General features: G+C 45.0%; 3 protein-coding genes across 4 annotated transcripts in view; 1 reads left to right on the top strand and 2 right to left on the bottom strand.

The window, feature by feature from the left end:
* Positions 1-7,915: 7,915 nt before the first annotated feature.
* bsdc1 (BSD domain containing 1) lies at positions 7,916-15,663 on the bottom strand. Of its 2 annotated transcripts, none has more exons than XM_035610131.2 (11): positions 15,542-15,663; positions 14,868-14,922; positions 13,149-13,265; positions 12,846-13,013; positions 12,199-12,253; positions 11,734-11,849; positions 11,543-11,611; positions 10,408-10,492; positions 9,815-10,306; positions 9,555-9,658; positions 7,916-9,475 (listed from the first exon to the last, which is right to left on the bottom strand). In XM_035610131.2, exons 1-11 carry the CDS (start codon positions 15,550-15,552, stop codon positions 9,446-9,448), a joined length of 1,302 nt encoding a protein of 433 aa, XP_035466024.2. In that variant the 5' UTR covers positions 15,553-15,663; the 3' UTR covers positions 7,916-9,445. The 2 variants fall into 2 exon arrangements, with proteins under 2 accessions (XP_035466024.2, XP_035466023.2); XM_035610130.2 differs by having other exon boundaries at positions 7,916-9,478; positions 15,542-15,660.
* Positions 15,447-24,165, top strand: part of fndc5a (fibronectin type III domain containing 5a) — a 75,907-nt gene continuing 67,188 nt past the window's right edge. Inside the window, exons 1-2 of the mRNA XM_047337654.1 lie at positions 15,447-15,671; positions 15,765-15,832. The gene's annotated coding sequence lies outside the window, so the exon portion shown is untranslated. The remainder of the gene's footprint in view (positions 15,672-15,764; positions 15,833-24,165) is intronic.
* Positions 20,121-21,323, bottom strand: olig4 (oligodendrocyte transcription factor 4). Its single transcript, XM_035610133.2, has one exon. The coding sequence runs from the start codon at positions 21,125-21,127 to the stop codon at positions 20,363-20,365; it is 765 nt and encodes a 254-aa protein (XP_035466026.1). The 5' UTR covers positions 21,128-21,323; the 3' UTR covers positions 20,121-20,362.

The raw sequence follows: 24,165 nt of genomic DNA, 5'->3' as shown, positions 1-24,165 counted from the left end.
CTGGACACACAAGGTGTGAAACGTACCTTGAGCAATACTCCTTCAATGCGGACATCATTTGGTACCCTCTGAATATGTGCAGTGCATTTTTATATGCAGAGCTGCAAGTCAAATCAGACTGAACATCTGCATCCTGTAACTGTAAAGAAAAGGGGGGGATTGAGAAAACAACCTGAGATTCATCACTGAATGTACTAAACTGAAAATGTAGTATCGTAAAAAGTAATGGGAGCCATATCACATTGTCTGGGCTCTCTGCATAACTTTCTCTCGGATGTGTTAGCTTCTCCTGTCGTGTAGGAAGGACATCTCTAGGAGCTGACAAAAAACGCAGGCATTCGCAGCAGTGCCTCGGGGGCAACGAGGGGCAATGGAGAAGGGTCTCTTTGTGCGCCGGGGTCATGGGCATTTTGGCTGTGATTGGCTGGTTAAAAAGAGCATTCTCCGAATGCCTGAGCAGCAAGTGAAGCCTCTGTAACCGCTGGTAATTCAATTGTGCCACATGATTTCTTGGTGAGTAATCCACAAATGGACACTCAGTGAAAACATCTTGGCATCCAGAACCATAATGAGCCAGAGGTAGCGAGGAGCAGGCTGGGAGGAGGAGGGGGGTCGGGTTGTTTTCTTGGAGTAGGGGCTCAAAGCGAGGACTAAAATAGGCAGAGAAAGCTGGAAGGGAAGACAATAATATGTAATACAGACATTAATAAACAAACAAACGGATGATTAAAGATCATTGTGGCCGGTGGAAGGAACCAGGTCAAGGGACCAGCACCACGAAGTGGTCAAAGAAACCACAGAATGAAAATGTGAGCAGATGAGATTCGCTCACTCATCAGGTATGAGACGTTAGCTGACGAAAAGCATGCACACACACACACACACACACACACACCCACACACCCACACACCCACGCACACACCCACGCACACACTGCACCAACCGCAGCTATGTGCCGAGCTCGGTCTGCGAGGGTTACGGTTGCGCGGATCTGGATTGTTTCAAGCCAAGTGAAGAAAGTCCTTTCTAAGGCAGCCAAGAGGTGACACCTCCCTCCTTCCACGGTTCCTCTCCGGGCACATTCAGAGCCTGACGAACGCTCTCATTCACACAATCGGGAACAGAAACACACAAAAAACCGTCGTTGTTGATGACCGTTGGCCTGCTTTGAATTGGCCCCGATTGGTGCCCCACGAACGATTTCTAAGGTTGCATCCAAAGACTGATGGGGCTTCCTTTTCTTTTATGAAAGGAGACAGAGGGAGCAGAGTGAGTCCTCGCATTGACTGAACTTATACAGAACCTCTCCAGATTCTCAGTAATAATTGTTTCAATAGAGCGAGCGAGCGATCGCTCCAGGGCTGAAGGAAAGAATACAGGGCAGTGGGTGGTGCTAACTTGTACCCACTGTTACACACAAAAAACGTGTGACTCCAAATGGACCAGTGGAGAGGAAGGAAAGGAACAGTTTCCATAGTAACCATTTTCAGACTAAGCGGTTGTCTTTTGCTCGCTGTCAGTTTTCTGTTGAGCTGATCAATTTTTTCCCCCGTCTCTTGGAGGATATCAAATCGTGAGTTGAGTTAATAAACAGTGGACAGGCGGGAATTTGGCGGCATTCGATAGTTCGTGAAGCGCGGAGGATGAGCTGTACTGGTCTGCAGGATTCACACATTTAGTTCACACAAAATCACAGTCAAATAAAAAGCTGACCGACTGCAAATATAGAAGATTCCCAATCAAAGCTTGCAGTGGCGTGAATGTGGAGGGGTGACATGGCACAACTAAATGGAGACATGCGGGAGCACAACTATTCCTGCCCTATATTTCATATTTAATCTGCTGTGCCGCAGGATTTCTTGGCCCAGTGCACTGTGTAATCTTGTCGCGGGGCAGATGGCACTCTCACACTGTCAATCGGATCCCCTGGATTGGGACGGTGGAGGAGGAGAGGTCCCCAGGGGCCGCCGGCTGCCGTGCCAGGATCAGCAGGTTTGTCTGACCAGCGGCAGCAGCAGCAGCAGCAGCAGCAGCGTGGAGACAGACAGGGCCCTTCACCTTTTTTTTTTTTTCTTTCCCCAAGCTAAGCCCAGACCTAGAAATGACCTTCAACATAGGTTGACATTGGACTCAATTGCAGGCTGGGATTAGGATTAGCCCAGGACCCTCTGGCCCGCTTTCTTCTCACACAAACACACACACACACACACACACACACACACACACACACACACACACACACCTCGTAGATTCTCTCTCTCTCTCTTTCTCCCTCTCTTTTCTACACATTTGCTGCTGTTTGGCGTGCTTGCCAGAGGACAGATGCATTATCCACTCCAGACAGCAGATGTAATGAAGTCCTGGTGGCCACTTGCCATCATGTTGTGCCAGTTAGAGTTAGAGTCCTGAGAAAGGAGTTTCTGATCTGCCTCCTGCAGATGGCGCCTGTGTTAAAAGTGATTCGCTCACTGTTGTTTAGCGGGTACAGTGGCTCAGCGTGTTGGCATTCTAACATTTGCAAATCATTAATTATTTCGTGAGGCATTCTTTATTGGACAAATTGGAATTTTGACCCATTGGTGGCCCCAGATGAAAAGTTAAGGAATAGTCAAGGTGTTTATTATTCTTCCTGATGAGGGAAACTGAGTGTCTGAACCATGTTTAAATTGTAATCAATCCAGCAGTTGCAACAGAAACCCCCCACACTCATTCTCTTTCTTGCCGAGAGTTAGATGAGAGGATTGATATCACTCAGGCCTGTACACTAAATTTGAATCTACTGCTTGCATCCGGCTGACGTCATCACAGGTGGTCGGCACCAGTTGTCAGGAATGTCTCAAGCGACTTTGCCCCTTCAAGAAAAAACACGTGGTATCAAACCACAATTTGCATTGAACTGATGGTTTTTTTTGGTGAGCAAATGTGGCGAAAAAGATGTTTTTCGGTGGTCCCCTCTGCAACAGTGGGACTCCGACTTTTCGCTTCTTCCACTTCTCCTCCAAACTCTGTAAAATGACATTGCTGATCACCATCTCCATAAGGGGACATTAACTAGTAACTCATGCAACCCCACTTCAAAATCACTGAACTATCCCTTTAAGTGCAAACCCCAACCAACATCCCAGGCACATCATCCACATGCAATAAGACGCTTTTGGCAGGAAGCTTGTGGCATGGGGTCTCGTTGGGCGTTTTCCAGCCATTGTGTCATTGCAGTCTCCTGTACATAACCGATCATAGAATCTTAGGGGGCTCTCACAAAATTGTTGTTGCTGTGGACTAACGCTATCTGCCGCTCTCGGGTTGCCCCCCTTCTCAGCTCAGTGCGGGACCCTTACCCTGTTTACCCCGTTGCAACGCCCTTGCCAGTTGCCCAGTTCCAGGAGAGAGAATTTAGGAAATGACTGCTCCCAACAAAGAAATGGTCCAGTGGGATTATTAATTGAGATATGACTCGGACTAACCGACATACATCAGCCCAACAACCACAGCCTTGGCTAATCGGTAGAAAGACAACCGCACCCCGAAACCAATGACAGAGAACAGCAAAAACACATTGGGTTTTTTTGAAAAATGGGGCGAAAAATCTGTAGTAACAGAATGAGAGGTATGGTCCATTTTAGACCAATAAACTTAGTCCCTCAGAAGTCCTCAGCGGACCCATCGCACCTTCCCAAGGGAGCCTTCTGCAGCAGTTTCCCTTTCGGATGCTATAATTTACAGGGCAGATTTATGTAACTGGCTCGCCGGTGTCGACTTTTATTCCTAGAATAATGCAGACTGTACCATGACGTTTTGACAGGCTAATTTGCATGGCTGCACAACAGTCAAACTCGGTTCAGCCTCGCCTCCGCTCCGACGCTAAAGCCATCTCACCTTGAATTACCAGGCATCAGATGATAGGGGGGAGTGTGTGGTCCTCTGATTAGACCCGTGAGAGAGGGAGAAAGACGGAGACACAGAGAGATGAATGGGCCGATGAATGGGTCTGCCGGTGTCCTGATTCTGGAGCAGCAGAGAAGACTGAGAATAAATGAAATGAGAGAATGAATGGGACACCAATGAAAAGAGGGGGGTTGGGGGGGGTGGAGGGGAGAATCAAGGGACGGAGGGGAACATGACATTCAGAGCGGCGGGTCCAGCTGTTAGAAGATTCGTCGAGACGGTCACAGCTGAGTCGGAGCTCTGTGTGTGCGACCGCGTCCGCTGGGCCCATCCCGGAGGAAGACGTTTTGAAAGAGATTAAAAGACATTGAAACAGCACATGCATAAACACTGGGATTAAACACACGAGTTTAAACTTATCACGCAGATAACAAAACCAAGAAGGAATCAAATGTTGCATCTGTTGTGCCCTACGTGATTCAGACATCCTATCTGAACGGCAGGAAAGGACAATAGGCTTCAAGTTCAAGTGCCTCGGCCTCGGAGGCTTCGATTGTGACAAAACTTTTTTTCTTCTTTTTTCAAATCTGTCCCACGGGGAAACAAGCTGATTTGCTCATGGGATCCTGCGCTGACGTATAAAACAGGCTTCTGACAGAGCCAGGTTGGCCTTTTCGGCCTATGTCCGCTCTTTATGCTCAGCTAAGCTGACTGACCTTTGGCTGTATGGCTGTATAGCTGTACAACGCAGACACAAGAGTGGCTTCCATGAATGTCAAACTGTTGCTTTGACGGGAGCGGAAACTGTGCCGGTTGCTCTTTTACAAAAGCAAGGCTCTTCCAACCCCCGAGCTCGGCCAATCCACATCTCGCGTGCGGACTCAGACTTCGGTCATCGCGGCCAACTCTTATCACGTTCTGAACTCGGAACCATCTCCCGTTGCAGCTCCTGTTCACACAAAGTGCAGATTGAAATATAGACACGAATGTGCTGTACGAGAACTTCACGGGACGACTGCTGCTCACTTTCCCATACGACGGCAGAGAGAGAGAGAGAGAGAGAAACACACAGAGGAGAAAGACAGAGACGGATGTAAAGAATATGCGAGAGCTTGTTCGACCAAACATTTGCTTTGGCAGGCCTGGAGTGGAGGGGCGGCGCTCTACTAGTCCCCTGACATGCATCCAGAGGAGCCCCTCTGTCTTGACCGTAAATCTGAATGGAGTGGGAGTTATCATGCTTTCTCCCCCCCTGCCATTCCCCTCCCCGACGAAAACCCTGCATTCCTCCCAGACACCGCTTCATACAAACAAAGTGGCCAGTTCCCACCGCTCGACATTGGGAAAGGCGATTGGCTTGTCATGGAAAAATCCGGAGGCATCTCAAGAGTCCTTTAGAGGTTTTTGTGTTTTTTCTTTTCTTTTTTTCTTCCCCTCTTTCCCCCCACACGGATCAGTCCTTAGGCCCGCTGGCTGTATTTTGTCTTTCTTCGTGGCAGGATGGAAACTATGTTGGACATGCAGATGTCAGTTCCTGTCGGACAAAGAAGTATAACTAAGTGTCAGCACAACTGAAGTACAATTTCAAAACATTTTAGTCACAAAATGTGGTACTGACGTCGAACGAAATACACAGACTTTAACTCATGCCCCCCCAGACCCCCCCCCCCCCGACACACACACACACACACAGACACACACACACAAGAAGCGGGTGTGAATTCGGAGGCCAGTCATTATAGAAAACCCTGGTAACACATTCCATAAGAGTTTGCCTGCTCCCTCAAAGGGAGTCTTTTGTGCTTATTGAAAGGCAGAGGGGTTACAGGGTTTCTCCCTTTAGGGTGCCGAGGATAATACTCGTTCTCAATGCAATGACCTCATCCTGACTCCCTGTGCGTCTCTCAGACACACATACAGAGGTGCATGTGTGTGCGATTCCCTTTGCATCGATCACAGTATACGCATGTGTGGAGCAGGACTGGAGGGAGAAAGTCTCCGAGGCGAAAAAGAGAAGGAGGAAGCGTTTGGTCAAGGATGGATTACGAGGGGAAGGGGGAGGGGGAGGGGTGGTGGGGGTAGACGCTGCAGAGAGATACTCAGGAGGGACGAATCTCTCTCCCACAGTCTGATTTGGCGTCCCCCCCCCCTCTCATTGTCTGTCTTAGGTGAAATGATCTGTACATGACATTGGTGAGTGAGAGCCGGTGGTAATGTACACACACACACACACACACACACACAAACACACAGAGCACCAGGCCCAGGGAGCGGTGGGCTTCGACAGGAAATTCCTTTACAGCCCTTCTGCTGACTAAGGCCTCCGAGTGGGAACAGAGTAAGAATGAATGTAATGTATATGGTGTCTGTTATTCGGGGTCCGCTCGAGGCAGCATATGCGCAAGCCATTAGCATGTGGGTGAGAGGGCGCGGATTCCAGAATAAAAGGAGCGGTAATTCTATTCAATGGATAAGCAGCTGAATGTGAATCGAAGTCGTACCTGAGATCATTTTTGTCCTTGGGAGGAAACTGTAATCAAAGCCACAAAACACATCTGCCATTGTGTTTATTATATCTGTTAATGTTTTTTTTGTTTGGATTATATCCACCAATATACTCTAACAGGAGTACTAGTAGGAGTTCAAGGTTCAGTTTTTTTCAGTCTCATGAAATTTCTAAGAGTACATCACGAGATTGGCCTCTAATATGAGTTGTCCTTTGTGCTGCTGCTGCGGTGCTGGTCCTGACATTGGGAGGAACAGACTGATGGCCATGCATCACAATAACTACACCTTCTGTATTGTCATCAGTGCAGCCCATGACCACGCCCGCCATACACCATCGCGGCTGTGTGCGTAGGCACAGTGGCCATCTGTACGGGCGGCACGCTGTGCAGGTGTCCCGACACTGTGACCCACACTAGCCCGGCTGATGCCACCACATCCACATGTCGGTGACTTCTTCACCCGAGGCATCCCGTCAAGGCAGATGAAGAGAGACCCTGTGTGGATAAATGAGAGAAAACTGCTGAAAAATGCCATCGATGCTGCTGCCAGATGAACAATAGTGTGTGAGGGAGACCAGTGTGGCCAGTGTCTGCGAGATGGATGCTGCAGCTGAAAGAAAAGGAGTGGCAGGTTGTGACCGGAGCAGCCTCAATGGAGCAACAGCGCCACTAGGTGGCCCGTCCCTTGCACCGCAGTCTTCCTAACACATTTTCAGATGCAGGCACTTTTGCAAACAAATGTTCCCAAAAGAATCTTGGACATAAAGCATTAGAATTTTCTCCAAACCTCACCAGCCTCTGGTGGTCATCCCAACGGTTCCAAAGAGACCAACATTTTGGCGGAATGTCGGACTCAACTATTTCCATGTGAGGATATGGTTTAGCAATGAAAAAGGAACGGTTTTGGGGGGTTTTAATACTTCACTCGGTGTGAGCTGAAAAAGTTGATACAGAATATTGCATGTTTACTACAATCAGACTATTTGAAACTGGGAGCTCTTTCCAGTCTTTCTGACCAAATATACTTATGGGGGGAAAGAATATGTTAAGGGTTTAAATGTTTCATCATTACAACGGAGTATAGAGTTAGTCAAACTGTGGATTCATACACTATCATGAATTCATATTAAATACTGAAAACAAAGGGTATACATTGAATCCTCAACTGTACATGTGACTCTTTTGTTTGTAGCACTCCCGTTAACTCCCCAACCTCAGAGAGCTCTTTCGTCCTCACTGCGCGTTATTTTAATGGTTCTCAAATCAGTTTAGAAAAAACAAAATCTTTTTAAGTTTTTCATTGTGACATTCCACTTTTTTTTTTTCTTTCTTTTTCTTCCGTGGTCGTGTTGTTTCTACACGGTAGACAAACAGCCCGGTTGCCGAGCACCCATTAGGTGGTGGTATGGGCAAACACTTTTGGCATGAGTGGTGATTTCCTGTGCACTGCTCACACTGCAATTGAAGATACTTAATTATAAGTCTCCTGTGGCCTAGTCGGCTTGAAAAAGCACCAGACTGGTTTTTCCTCTTTAGCCATGAATCCTTTAATGACAACGATCATTTGAAAAATAGAGTGAAATACTTGACTTAAAAAAAGAACAAAAAAAACACAGCTCTGAAAACAAGATGTGTGCTGAACAGATTTGATTAGTCCATAGTGTGAATCTGAAGGAAAATACACAGCTGAGAAGTACAGACATGCTACACATTGTCAGAACAGAAAAGCCAAAGTCTTGACCAAAAAAATCATACAACTTAACAGCAACTATCTGCACAATGTTTTGCATAATGTTATTGTACAGACATGCAATCCAATGCACATAATACAATAATCAAGCATTTATTTTAGTATAAATATTACACCTCTAGAGCTCTAGGCTTTTTTTCTCAGCTACATTGCAGATGATGGAAAAGGAAATCATAAAAGCATGGAGTGCGCTCACGTGGCTCGCTCCTCTACGTGGCTCACTGCCTGCTGAGTTGTTTTGTTCCTAACGTGAGTCGACAAGAGAAACTTAAAATGCGACATATTTTCTCCTATCCGTGTAAATAATAACGTAGACGCTACTATCTGTTCATGTCATGTCACCAGGACCAGTTTAAAATTTTATTTCCATTAAGTCAAATACACCTTCTCCCCTCGTGCCTGACAAGTGATAAATTCCCCTCTCCCCGAATAAGACAGATGTGACATTTAAAAGTGACAGTAACAAGCTCATATATTTAAATCAATCACGGTATGACATGGGGGGGGGGGAACTAATGTTGAAACATTAGCTGGTTGTGTTTCAGATGACTGATTTAAAAAAAAAAAAACATTTGGATACCATTACCACACTACTGTGTGTTTTACAAGGCCATATATCTAGAGTTGGGAGTGAATCCAAAATGAAAAGCGTTCGGTGAATGAAGGCCAAAATATCTTTCCCTCCCCCATTTTGAAGTCTCACTTGTATAATAAAGACGAGAAAGAAAGAAAAATGAGAAAAGAATAGTGGGCACTGGTAGAATCGAGTCACCGTCGTTCCGACAAAACACTTAGAAAAGTTTGAAGCAGCATTACAGTTTATGGCTATTGTGCAGCCTGCAGTTAAGTCATGACCCAACTCGAGAAGCACTCGCAACATATGTGATGTATTTAATGGCATAAAGAAAAAAAAAGGGAAAAACAGCTCCTCCTCGGCTGCCGTGGATCATCTCACGTTCTGACTCATCCCCGCGAGTCCTTAAGCTCTAAGGGTCAGAATGATCACGACCTCTGTCAATTTCGTTGCAGGCTCTGAGTCAGAAGTAACTCCGAGAAATGGCCACGGCCCGAGTCGTTACCCTCGCTAGCCAACGGAGCCGTCTAATTCTTATTGCCTTGGTCTCCCCCCGCTGCTCTTTTCAACAGGTTTACCAATATGGTCCATACCCGCCGGGAAAAAAATCCCCTACTGACAATCATGACATGGTGACAGTGTGGACAAAGAGTTAAAACACGTTAAGCATGGTTCGTCTGCCGGGAACAAGCTTTGATGGCGGAACAGAATTCCAGTTGAGGGGGCTCTTACTCCCAGTTCTCCCAGTCTTCATCCAGCTGCTGGCAAGGGAAGGGGGGGTTTGTTAACATTTTTTACATATTAACTTAATGTTTGAAGTAACAGTTTTCCACTAACCTCTCCGGAGCCTTCTATTTTAGAGAGTGCCAGTTGGACTTCTTCCTCGGTCATGTCCAGGTCAAAGTCTTTCTCCCAGTCCTCGCTCACATCGGTGCTGGACCCTGGAGGGAGGAAAGACACGTGCCGTTGACATTCACACTCCTGCTTCTTCTAAGCCTATTATTTCATAATCATATCACTGAGCTTAATCCTGTACCCCAAAGCAGAACGGGAAGAATCTCACTGCGGACAGAAAAAGGGCCGTCAGGTTATTGTACCTTTCTTGCCATTGTTAGATGGCGTAGACTTCCCGCTGTCAGAGTTCAGCTCAAACACTCTCAGGTCCTGTGGCACCTCCTCCTTCGCCGGCTCAGGTTTGGAAGCAGGGGTCCTCGCCGACGCCTCACCGACGGCGACCTCTGGCTGGGTCGCAGCCCCCACTCGAGCCTCGGGAGGCAAGTCACTCTTTCCAGGCTTCCGCTTTCCTTGCGTCTTGTCTGTGACATCTTCCGAAACAGCCCCGGTCGGTGATTTGGCCAGCTCCGGGGAAGTGGGCCCTGGCCGCACTTCCACCTGCGTCGGCAGGCTCACGCTGTCGCTGCTGACTGAGAGTGTGGTGTTGCGCTCTTCGCTTGGAGTCGAGATGGGACTCAGCAGAGTCGCTCCTGCGGGGGCTGTCGGGGTCGTGGCCAGCCGGGCCGAGGTGTCGTCCAGGGGAGGCGTGAAGTTGAGTTGAGACGATGATGATGGTGATGCGCCAAGGAAGTCATCTGACAGGAAAAGCAAGAATATCAGACAGGCAAGCATGAGTGAATGATTTGCCGTTGATCTATCAGTTTATTGTTAATGAATTAACTGAGACATAACATACCCTCCTCTTCCTCCTCCCAGCCCAGGGTCTCTGTGTGCGTGGCCTGTTCTGCTCTCTGCTTCAGTGCCACTCTCCTTGTCTCCTCCTAGAAGAAACAATCAAGAGTGAAGTTTTAACATCTGCAATAATGCAAGAACTTTTATTTGTGCATCGCCCATTTTTGGGGGTTAACTTTGTAATGCAACAAATTTGTTTCATTTGCTTTCCTTGTTAAAACAAATGTTAAATTCAAAGCTTTACGCACTTCAGATTCAAGAGATCAAACAACAAGCAAAAACACATACAGCCAGAGTCATGCAGAACTATCTTCGGGGACAAGAAGAGCCACGAGTCCTGCTACAGATGGCGTGGCCCCCCACATGGCCCTGATCTCAACATCATGGAGTCAGTGTGGGATCACAAGACAGAAAAAAAAGACGAAAAAAAACTGCGGCACGAGTGCACCTTGGAAAACTGGTGCTGTTCACAGCAAATATAGACCTACTGTGAAGAGCACAAATGATAGGTTTTCCGTTTGACTGCCTGTAAGAAATGAATTGATTGACAAACTATTTGGACTTTACTAACAGCGTCTAACACTTCTGCACAGAAACTGTATGTTAGAAATTCAATCGTATTAATGCAATGAAACGACACCACCACAGACTTCAGCCTCCAAATGAAATCTTCATCTCACTCACACTGGGTGAAAATCCATAATATGATGCATTCAGGATTGAAAGATCAATATATGCTCGGGTTTAACACAAAAAAGGTCTGTAAAATGTTGTATATCTTGTTGCCTAGAACCTTGTTAACACTTTTAAACTTTGCCATTTTTTTTTTTTTCAATTGAAGCGTCATTTTATCATATAATCTTAAAACCAATGGTTTGTAAATGCACAGCAGACAGACTGGCATCAGTGGATATTTTTTTTCCTGCTTAAAACAGATCAACAGGTTACAAATGAAGCCAACATCGTGTCCTTATTTTAAGGCAGGAACAATCCTGCATCATGACCATGCCCTGAAAATAAATAATACAAAGTAGCTCTAGAACCGGTCAGCAGGTGGCACCAGAGACTACAACTAAGCCTAGGGTGAAAGGATGCTTGGCATAAGGGGGATTAGTCAGCGATTATAAAGCACAGATTACCTGGTCCAACTGGAAGACTTTGTAGAAATACCTCTGCCAAAATTCAGAATGGGGTACAGCTGCTGGCACCTGAGGATAAAGAAAAGGAAAAACAAAACCAAAAACTGTCCTTATCTGGTTGATCAATTTAAAATGATACAAGAGGCTAAGCAGGGTCACATAAAGTGTTGACAAAGGGCAACAACAGATACCATTTTGGTGTAAAGGGCTCGTATGGAGGGGCTGTTGACCAGAAGCTCTGAGATTTCTCCCTTCTTGTCTTCCAAACTGAATCTGAACTGCCAGTTGTCAAACTGCTCCGGTGGCCCTGGACAAAAATAACAGCACAGAAATGAGTCAACGGTTAAGCGCACACCCATCTCACGATTACCACGTATCACACAACTGAATGGCCTTTATTTTGCTGAGTTAAATAGTGAGATATGACAGAAATCTTGTGTTCTGGCTAATAAGCAAATTGCTTAGTAACATTAAAAGCCTGTTTAATCCTGATTTTAAACTTTTAATTTCAGATGAGATCCACGTGTCACTGCAGCAGAAACAAGAAACAAGAAAATAGAGCAAGAAAAAGATAGATAATTAAGTGACAACATAAAAAGCTAAGAATACTAAACAGTGTCTGCATCTGCCAAGCACTTAACTAAGTGCTGTCTTACCATCGGGCTCATTGCAGTATGTAGCAGGGTCGGCCTGCAAACTGTAGAGACGTGCCTGAGGGGAAAACAGATGTTTAGCTGAGGTTGTCGTATTTTTTTTTTTTTGAAGTTCATCATGGGCCAACTTTCTTAGTCTTGCAGCCTCTTACAACAAAAGCACACATTGTTGACAATTTTTTAAGGGAATAAACCCATTAGGTTTCTCAATCCACTTGTTAATCACACAAAGTTAAAGGGGCAGTAAGCGTTTTTAATCCAATACACTCTTTGTAAAAATCTGCAAATATTTACTCATGGAACACTGTGTTCGCCGTAAAAGAAGAGTTTTTTCAGTTTTTTCGGCTCAGACCTGGCTCTGTAAATTGAAAGCAAAAAAAAAATGGTGCGGACCAAACACTGTGTGTGCGGTTTGTAAACATCAGAGACGAGCTAACGACAAACGGCAAGACTCAGGGGTTTTGGAGTGTCGGTCCCCCATACCTGACCAGTACAGTAAAATCATGAACAACAACAAAGAGAGAGACAAGCTTTCTACAAAATCGCTTACAGCCCCTTTAAGAGCACAAGGTCAGTAAACTCCGGTTGTCTGATCATTCAGTGGTCCCGTCCATGGTCACAGACACCGGTTACTCTGACGTCCATGTTACCTTGGAACTGTCGTAAATCTCTGTGGTTCCCGCTGGTGTTGCCACCAGAGTGATGACATCGCAGTCGATGGTTTTATCGGGGGGTGGGGCGAGTGTGTCCGATATGACCCCCAAGAAACTAGAGAGGCTCTTCTTCACCTTTTCTGTGGTCTCTGAGGAGCCTTCCACCTGGGAGGCGACACGATATACAGGTTAATAATAATAATATATTTAATTTTTTAAAAGCTTTTCATGAACCTAAAGCGCGTTTCACAGTAACACTGTCAGGAAATAACAGTGACCCGGCTCAAGGCTGCGACTTACTGCAAGTTTGTTTTTGACAGCAGTGGCGGTGGCCACGATGGAGCAGGCTGTGTCATGCTGCACCACGGTGGAGAACTCCGTCAGGTCTCGCTTTATGAATTCTAAGGCCTCAGTCGACTGTGAAGAAGAGAGTCGAGTGATCAAGATCAAAATCTAGATTTGACTTCATCATCTCCACTGGGAAATTCTTGAGTCATTAGACATGTACGTAGATAAGAAATATTACACAGAAATAAAACAAGAAATACTTCCTCACTTCCTTTGATACTTCAAAAAAATAGCATCAATATAAAAAGATAAGGATTTCAGCGGGCACAGCAACCTCAACTTATTCTAACTGCAATGCTGCGAGAGTCTTACTGACATTTTTGTGGACCACAGCAGTATGTTGTCAGCACATTTTGAAAAAGTAGGGTAGCTGTTGGAATGACTGAACAATCCTGTGACAAACATCAATTGAAAATAGTTTGAATGCTTTAGCGCAGCAGTGGCAAACCAACTGGTGCTGCCGTTTTTTCTCGTCTTCAGATATTTTCTTTTTACATCACTCTAATGTGTGCGTTTCGCCCCGTTACTTCAGCAGAGCAGCTCTCAGTCTTTCACTCAGCCCTGCACTGCTCCCTCACATTGTAAGTAAAAAAAAACCTGTTTCGTGTAGCTCTACTCAGTACACGGAACCCTGAACTGGAGAATCAGTTGTTGTCGCCGTCGTCGTGAACGTGCAGCTGTTGTATTTTCAACATCTCTTGCGGTGACGAATCCCAGCTGAGGGGCTGGTCAACTGTTTATTCAAAATGTATCAATACTGAACGTAACACATGTCCAACAGCAACACTGCAATTTCCTGGGCCCTAAACAACACATGCCAAGTGTAAGGCTGATAAGACGAACGGTTCTCGAGATATGACTGACTGACGGATTTCTTGGCCTATTAAGAAACCAACAAGATTAGCAAGAAGATGTGGACAATAGACTTTCTGCTGCCCTTTTATATCAAATATATAAATGTCTGGAAACTAACTTAATTTCTTTGCAGAAAACAAAACATACGTATGATTGTATAAATTAAATGAAAATCATACTACAGAAGCATTATGGTCTTAAACATATGAGGAAAACTCATCTGATACATTGAAATATCCTCTGGAAATAATCTCTTCATAATCTAATACAAATTGCCACTTTTCCTGCAGGTATCAAATTCACTATTTATGTTCATTGTACAGTTGATTGTCCTTTGCTGTTATTGGTTTTTATGCAAAGAATGATATTTTCAACAGAAACTACTTTCCCCCCTTTTTTGTAATGTATAGAGGTTGGAGTTCAGTGTCATACAACACATAGGTTGTAAGGATATGAATGGTGGTGATCATCATTCATATCCTTTGTGGTTACGATTAAATTCTTTACTACAGCACACAATCGCTTACAAGGGCATAGCGTTCGTACAGATCTCGCCTACTAAATCGCTAGCAAAGTTCACCAGATCGATGGATTTAACCTTGAAATGTCCAAAATGTCCTTCATACTTTCTCAAAATCCTAATGGGAAACACTGAACCCTACAAAGGAGGACTTTTGGGATAGATGCTGCTCTTTGCGATGATGTTGGGCTTTCTTTGTTTGCCTCTTTAGTCTGTACTGGTTGTTCACCCATGCTTCAGTGGCTGCTGCAGATAGAATGAGGAACAGCCATTCCCACGATGCATACGTGGATTACCTTCTCTTTGACGGCCTGGAAGCTCTGCTGCAGCCAGCCTCCCCACCAGCCTTCTCTGTGAGCACACACACACACACACACACACACACACACACACACAGTTAGACATTGGCTCCTTTACACAGCGAAAACACCAGAGGAAACAAAGGGACAGAGGAAAACACAGACACAACAACGCCACGGCACCGATTAAATGACTTTCTAATCACTCATCGTCGACTGTCAGCTGTTGACGTTCTCGAGGTATCCTTAGCTAACTTACACACACTCACAGGGACGAGCAAGCTAGACGAGCTAGCGAGCGTTAGCCATCACCGCTAAACGAGCTCATTGAACCGAGCAAGCCGCTCGGGTAGTCGCCGCGGCTACACGTGTACGCTCACTGTCAACATAAACCACACATGCAGCCCGCCGGCCGTCGCGGCGCGATTTCCGCCGCTCCGCGGCATAGATGCACGGGCTATGCTAACGCTAGCCAGGCTATGTTTTGGTAAACAAACGCACTTCCTGAACTGATTCCGAAAGCCCGTGGACTTCCGCGTCTGAACTCAACGACTACGCCGCTCACGGTGAGATGTGCGACACGAGAAGGGACGGGACGTGTGCGAGGTGTCCGCGCTCTGGGCGACATTATCTCGTAAAACTAAAAAGTACTTCTGCGAGTTCACGCTCACCCTTCAGCCATCTTCAGACGATGACATCATCAGTATGTACTGAACTCTGACCCTATTGCATGGTTTCGGGAGGGGGGGGGCGACCACACACACACGTGATGTGATTTGACTTCCCTTCTCTGGTGTGCAGGTAATCACAGACGTATACGCGGAGGGATGTGCAGTTAAAATGAAATAAAACTACTGTCTTTTAGGTTTTTAAACCAGAAAGCGTTCTCTGCAGGCTTTGAGAATCTACGGTGGCTGTAGAAGACCATAAAGGACGGCAACGCTAAAGACCGAGTGCTAAAGGTCAGTGTACTGGAAATGTTACTTAAATACAAGTCTGAACGCATAATATTTAGAAGAATATACTTCATGTATCATAATCAAAAGTCCCTAATGCGTTGAAATATATAAATACAATATTAAATATACTTTATTATATGATATGATAATAATTGCCCATGTCTTAGGGTGGAAACAGCACTTTACGGTTGTAGTTGGTTTGGCTAATTTTGTGTTGGACTACAACTAATGATAATTTTCATTATAGATTCATCAGTTGATTATAGTTTCGATTCGATAGTATCGATTGGCTGTCCGGGCTGTAAAAATTTGGAGAAAAAAAAGCGACAAATGTACATCATGAAAAAAATCAAAGCTGGAAAAAATTGAATGTTCCATGGAAAACGATTTAAACAATTCAATCAGTCAACTAATCAATGTATCAACTGATTGTTTCTGCTGTGCTACACTGATGGGCAGTTTAGTCTATATAACAAAGCAGTACTTAAAAGCTCTCGCATGTTTTGTTTACAAAATTGTTTGCAGTTACTATAGCTACATAATGGGTAATTAAATAAATATAATGATCAAAAAACACTTATATGTCCCTCTTAAATGTAGGGGAGTACAACGCTGGTTGAACTGATAAGAACCAAGTAAAGTACAAGTAACTCAAATTAGTATTTAAGTACAGTGCTTGAGTAAATGTCCTTAGTTAAATTCCAACTGCTTTCATTAGAAATAGAAAGCCTTTACAATTGTCATTGTATAATTCTTCCTACAACAAGATTAGGAAAGTTACTATAACAAAATATTTTAGGCAATCTGTTTACTACTCTGTAATCTTGTTGTTCGTCAATATTAGGTCATACCATGTTTACTGCAAATACTCTCTCGTCAAAAAACGATAAAACTACAAATGCTCAAAGCACTACAAATGCTTTGAGCTTCACAAATCCCTCTTGGCAGTGATGCAGTGGTGTCACTGCAGGCCGCATCTGTGACACCAGGGCACGAGATTTGAGTTTGCAGATTTGACACACAATTGGTGAACTAATATGACTTATGTACAACGTCATAGCCTTTATGATGTCAGACATCATTTGTACGTATTTTCAGATTTACACATTTAGTGAAGCAGACGGGACAGAGCGAGATTTCTCTGGGAACAAGACAAAACATTTTTAAAACAGATGAGTCACATGATATCCGCACTCAAGGCCTGCGATTGTGTTAATTGTGCTTCAACCGTAGAAAACCGTCTTTTCTACATGTATGTGGTGTGAAAAGTAAAGAGCGTTGTGGAAAGAGAGCCAGAAATCAGCAGATGTTAAGTAAATGCATTTGCCATCACTGCAGTTTCAGGACGCAAGTTGGCAAAAGTGCATCAAGACAAAAAAAGGGAAAAACTAAAATATAATGCTGAAGTTGTTTTCTTTGCATTAAAACCCATTTAACCAATAAGATCTACATGAAACCAAACAAATGTATCCGGCCCAAATGTCTCCCTCTTGAGCTGTTGTGCCGCCTAATCAGTGCTTAGTGATTCCAAACTGAATCCCCCACATCAATCTCCTCCTCTCTCTGTACATCTGTGGACGTGCATATTGCATATGCGGGTCGAGCACCAGCAGCTGTGCTTTCCCCTCATCAGTATTCTGGGTGACAAGGGGGCTGTGGGCTTTACCGAGCACAAAATGAAAAAAAGAACAGGCAACAAGCCTCTGGAAGTGTGTTCACTCTTAATTGAAGTTCCCCCCTTTATCCAGACGCTGCACAATGTGTGCGTACGTCCTGCAATATGTCTCCCCTGTCCAGCCTCCCAATCCTCTTAATTGGCTCTTTCAGTCCCCTAATTATCTCTGTCAATGCAGGTTGCACTGAGCCAAGTTGGGACAAGTACTCCTCTATTGATGTGTATCTGAAGCAGTTAACTTATCCATCTGTCAGCATGGGCTCGGTGTGATAGTTGTGTGCATGACGTTTGATTCACAAAGGGGGGAATGTGTGTGTTATCATCACTGCATCCTTTGTGTTGTCGAGGGTCTCGTCCAGTGTTGGGACATTTGAGCCTGATTGAATCTCTTTTGCAATCAGCTTAGTGCCTCGCTATTTCTAGTTTCAATAGCAGTACTTAGAAATAGTAGTTTTAGTTTAGAGCCTAGTTTTCTTAAATGGGGTGAAATATTTGTAATGCACAATAAAATAAGGTTTTAAGAACTCAATTATCAAAAGAAATGTAACATTGTAGTTTTGTTTATTACACTGCCCAACCACATTGCTCAAATCTTACACCCAGACCAGTTAACTAATATGATATAGTTGCACAATAATATTAATAATCCTGTGATGAATATCTGACACTGCCATTTTGCTAAACAAGTACACGAGCTGAAAGAGCTTTTAAGACTTTGAATGCAGGACTTGGACTTGTAATACGGCATTTGAACATTTATTCGGTATCTGAATACTTCCTTCACCCCCGCTGAAATGACCCTTCTCTGTATCACTGTGTTTAATCTTCAGAGTTAATTGTGCGCAACATTGTGACTAAAACCAGGGCTGCCACTGCTGGTTAGCGTATGCTAAAGAGCACCGCGATGACAGCAGCGGCTGACCATAATGGCACACAGAGGACCTGCCCATATTGTATGATTTAAGAAGCATATCCATTACACACCACTCTCATCACTCCCACACACACACACACACACACACACACACACACACTCCAGACTGCCGATGCCATACCGTGGGTTAACACCATCTGGTGCCGATCAGGAAACACCAGCTTTGCACAAGTCAGTGTCTCTAATTATCTACCTAGACCAAAGGGAGGCCGATCCCCACTAATCTCCACAATGTGTTCTGCTTCCCATTCCCACCTGTGCCCAAGTAAAGGAGGGGGCCTTGTGGGAGGACCCGGTGGTCTCTGTGTCAAGGGACCAGGGACCAGGTGACGCTGCAACGCCAGTCCCCACGACAGAAGCTCCACCGCTTGGTTTGGCTGGCAGCTGCCTCCCCCCACTGAGACATCCCACAGCTGACAATCCCCCAGTACTGACAGGGGCTCTTTACAGTGTCAATAGCCTCATATATTAGAGCTAACCGCCTTTGTGGTGAACGAGGGTGTCAGGCCTTTTGGCCCGACAGCGCTTGTTACCATGATGAAATGTAGATTGAATAGAGGGGGTCTGTGTCCCAGGCACGAGAGCTTGGACTCCCCCGGCCTTTGTGTCCCACGCATGGCTATTGTCCGGACCCATTCAGGGCTCTCAGGCAAAAGAGGAGGAGGGCGGTCGGAGGGAGGAGGGTGAGAATGAGTGTTACATCTCTTCATTTCTCCCCTGATCTCCAACTCATCTGTCAGCCGTGGGAGGATAAGCATGTATTTTACACGCTTGATTTGTTGCTAAGTGAAGGCCGGCCATTGTTGGGTTGTTTGACTAAATCATGTTCATGGCAATCAGTGTGTATAATAGTTATGTTTGTGGTTTAGTTGAGTAACCATTGTTATCAGCCGGCTAGAACTAGATTTTTTTTTTAACTAATGCAACCAAATGTGACTTAAAATTTGAGTTGCCCATAAATATCATAGAAAAAAAATCATTAACAAGAAAAGGGGAATCCTTTGGTTTTCTAGGAACTTTTGTGAGACTGACCGCACACTGACTCTGCTTTAAACTTAGCCTTTTGTGCGCCTCTGTCCATGTTCTATGAGACAGTGACAAATCTCTGGCATAGAGCTAAGAACATGGCTATGTCTGCGTCAGACAAAAGTGACGGGCCTTCCTGGCGCCTGTGTCGTCCTTTCATCTCCTACACCCTGTTGAGGTGAAGATGGATGGTCCCCTGGCTCCAGAGCACCACATTCAGCCTCTGTGCTGGCGTATTGTCTCGCCCTTCTGTCCCCTTTTATCTCTGTAGGTCGGTCTGTCCAAGGCTGGTTAGCAACCAATGACTCCCTTTCCTAATCATCCATTTTTTTAAACCGCTCCCTTGTCTTTTCCAGCGCCAATAAAGAGCCTTCTGTCTAGTTAAGAGGATGTTGCTCTACTACACTCTTAAAAAAATAATGGCTGCCTTGTAAAAAGCCATAATGCCTTACAGAAAATTATCCAAAGAAATGTGACTTTTTGTTCAGATCGCCACTCACAGAAAATCAGCCCATCGTATCTACAATGTCAGGATCACATTCAAGAAAAGAAGAAGGCAAACAAGAGTTATTATCATAAAAAAATTTAATTTAGGAAAATATAAAATCCTGCAAACCAGTTCACTTCACTTCTCTGACATTTTCAGCATGATATCAGATAAATGACAGTCTTTTGCTCTTCTGATAAAATCCCTTTGTGCATTTTGAATATCTCTGTATAAACAATGTCGAAAGACCAAAGAGACAAATGATGAAGAAATAGCAGCAGTTTGCATGGCAGAAACTATATACAATATGTACACATTGTGGCACCAGACATTGTTTTCGCAGTTTAACAATGTTCTGTGAGCTTGGTTCTCTGCCTTGACCCCAACAGCTGAGTCAGTTCTGAGTCCCCCTCACTTGTTCATAGACAGGCTGTGCAGTGTGGAGGTAGTTGTAGGCAGAGGCTGGCAGAGTGAGCAGGGGCAGGGCATGCCAGGGAAGTGCCTGTAGGAGCTGGTGAGGTGCATCGGGTCCTTCAGAAGGCCCGGGACTGGAGCATGAAAACCCAGGTAGCTGGCGGTAGGAGGGGAGTGTGGGGCTGGGGCTGAAGACGGAGACGACGTGTGATGATGCTGGAGAGTGGAAGGCGTGCTGCCCACCAGGGAGTGCAGGGACTGGGCCAGAGGATGGAGAGGGAGGTGGGCTGTGGGGGCTGTGTGGGTGATGGCGCGGCTCTGGATGGCAGCGCTTGCACCGTAAACATCACCCACCAGCTTCTTCATCTCCTCCAGAGAGCTGGACAGCATGAGGATGTAGTTGCGGGCCAACATCAGGGTGGAGATTTTTGACAGCTTGCGAACTGAGGGGCCATGAGCGTAGGGCATGACCTCTCTCAGGCCGTCCATCGCCTGGTTGAGATCGTGCATCCTTTTCCTCTCCCGACTGTTGACTTTCAGCCTCAGGTCCTGGCCCTCTTCCTTGTTGGGATCGGACCGGGTCTTGATCTTACCCCCCACACTGCAGCGCTCCAACCTTCCCTGGCTGGCCTCGCTGTCTGCTCTGTTGTCCTGGCCGTATGTCTGGAACATCTTGTTGGAGAAGAAGCTCCCAGCCGAGTCATCCACCACCAGGTCTGGGGATGAAGAGCGGCTGCAGGTGGAGCCAGCGTCGGAATCCATCTTGGCTGAATTAGGCGAAATTGAAAAATGGTCCAAAAATACAACTCTAAACACTGGCAGCTTAAGTGGAGGACTTAAATTCTACAGACGTTTACTAGTTCTTAGTTTTTAGGGTTTCCCAATTCCCTGTGTTGCCACAGTCTTGCTTCTCTCAGAGTTTGTGCTGTTCGGTCGTTTGATTAGTCTGTCCACGGGAGTGAGTCTGTCTAAACTGTCACCCTCTGGGCCCACTGGGGTGTATTTATACCGCTGGCACAACAAAGGAACAATAAGTCGCATAATGAGACACTTAGAGCCACAGCCAATTGCAGAAGGGACACACTTTCACCCCCGTCTTTCACCTCCTTCCTGCAGCCCCCACTTCACCTTCCCACACCCACATTTAATTCCCCTAACCCTGATGAAACCCCTACACATTAACCAAAACAAGGGGGTGTTTAAGCTACGCACCCAGGAGTTAAGAAAAGACTGTGTTAAAACTTTCTTTAATGACTGCATGCTACAAAAGGAAAATGTGTGATGGTAAAAAATGGATTAAAAGAAACAAGGGTATGCAGAGTGAAGAAAAAGTGAGAACTGAATAAGTGTGACCCCCAGATCTGCCAAAGGGTGAGGCAGACTGCCGTTTTTACTGCCCTGCTCCATAACGCCAGATATATGATGCCTTCAGGGGCTTATTTACATATGGTATCCATGAGACACTTTGGAGAAAGGTATGAAGCACCATATGAGGTTCTCAAACATGTTAAGAGCAGCGTTAATGGCAGACTAGGTACAATTCAACCAGGAGCTCAAGACAAAAGGGGTCAGATAAATTTGACTTGGCTCCCCCAACACTCTGCGAAATCACATCACTATCACTGGAAGGGGGTCCCTCAGTTGGGGAGGAGGTAGTTAAAAAGATACTAAAGAGTGGGCACAGCATTGTCTTCCCTTAATTCAACCGTAAAGCTACTAGCACTTTCTCAGCTTTTCTTTCGGTTCAAAGAAACTGCATACTGAACTCTTATAGTAATGTTTCCATGTACTGCATGTATCTGCTGAGCCGATCTTGTGGCTGGATCAGGCTCAGCATCTCTTTCTGTGGTCGAGGCTGGATTTCTCCACTCAGCTCAGGAATTTCCTGCCTCTTCTCGGGCCAAGAAAAGCCTCCAGTGAGGCACTGCTCGAGGGCCACTAGTTTGAAAATATAACAACATCTTGCTCATGTGTTACACCATCATGGGCTGCAAAAGAGATTTGCAAAAACATCTGATTTTGTTAACCTTGGATGCAGCATTGATTCTTGCCTGGAGCACAATACATTCCACATACACATTTTTATCCAGTTCGAATGGAAAAAACATTTTAAGACACGTCATAGCTGGAAGGTTTTGTGTTTCAACACTTTCTCAGCTCTGCTGAGAAACTGTTTGCTTTTCTCATCTCGGTGCACAGCAGGACACCCTGGTTTATATTTACCCAACACTGCTAGACATTCTCCTCAAGCCGTGGGCCTCTTTGTGCAACTTTAGGATTGTTGCACAAATAGTGGTCACAGTAAATTTGGAGTGACCACTGACTTGAAATGTGTACTTGTTTGGTTATTGTTGGTTTGACATATTCACACTGCTCCCCCCCAGTACATCATGCCTTATTCATCAAATATTTTTGACTGATACCCTCATGTGCTAACAACATTATCAGAATCCCTGATAAATTATAGTCCCATGTTCAAGTGTCATTTGAACCATGAGTGTCTCCCACATGAGGAGTAATTTCTACAAATGAGTAATGACAAATATACTCTCTCAAGTGTCATATATTTCCGAAGAAAACACTGAATGATTAATTTACATAAAATGTGCGTCAACTGAATCACAATTTAAGCCTTTCATTTAATCGTGTTATACAAATTACTTTTATTTTTCTTTGCTGGAGTTCTCTCACTTTAATTACACCTTCATTTTCCACATGGACAGGTGCATAAATTAATGACGCCCTTTGTGTTGCATGAAGTCACTCGTCTGATTTGTATTGTTACCTGAATGTGGATGGCTCATCCAATTTGTTTTGATTTGGGCTTAAACTCGGTTCCAAGTGTTGTGCTTTTAAATTTTGATGGACTTGCATTGCAGCTCTGCAACTCGTCGTGTGCATTCTCTAAGTATAGGGGCCGACACACACGGACCCACGATAAGTTAGGAGTGGGAATCAAGAGGGTACCTCAGGACCCCCCAACACAGTGCCATCAGGGGGCCCCGCAGGGTGCTTTGGCTTAGCCAACATTCAGTGATATTATAATTGGGAAAACTTGAGAGCCAACATGGGCCATTTATTTGGAGCATATGGATTTTCCCATCGTTAGGCTCAAAGCCAACATGGCTGCTGGACTCTTCTCTGTTAATTGGGTCAGGTCCTAATTAACTGTGTTGGACACAATGGTCCAGATTTCATCCTTTTCCAGGCTTTCAGACCCTTCAACGGCTGGTTCTGTGCCACATATTTCATTCTGTTTTACATACAGACCAGAGACAAGAAAACAATCGATAATGTTTCTTTAATGCTCTTAATAAATAATGTATACATTTAGAAAAATGTGCAAATGCTTCTCGCTTACTGAACATGAAGCTTGATAAGTAGGATTGCCACTCATGAAAATGAATGGAGACACAGAGTAGCAGTGAGAAGAAACAGCTAAGAGAAGTTGTGTGTTAGTATAAACACTCTGAACACATATATGGATCATTGCAAGGGGCTCTAGCGTAATCAGACCTTCTCTTACTCCATTATTATATGCGTGAGCCAGATAAATCCCATTCTCCTGCTCATTCTTATTCTTATTCATGTGTTTACAGAGGCAACGGGCCACACAGGGAGACACAAGGGTCTCTGAGCTTTGCATTTTGCAAATGAAAGCGTAACCACCCTCCATGTTGCCACATAATCCTTCCGTTTTTAACCCTGCGCCAGTGAGTGTTTGACTTTCTTCTCTGGACGGCACCTTTCAGGACCCTTCATCCAATCCAAGAGCTCTGTGACAGACTTGTTTTAGGCTT

The sequence above is a fragment of the Scophthalmus maximus genome, chromosome 15 (genome assembly GCF_022379125.1).
Source record: "Scophthalmus maximus strain ysfricsl-2021 chromosome 15, ASM2237912v1, whole genome shotgun sequence".
Lineage (NCBI taxonomy): Eukaryota > Metazoa > Chordata > Actinopteri > Pleuronectiformes > Scophthalmidae > Scophthalmus > Scophthalmus maximus.
The sequence above is the reverse complement of the archived record's forward strand: the minus strand, read 5'-3'. Positions and strand labels throughout refer to the sequence as shown.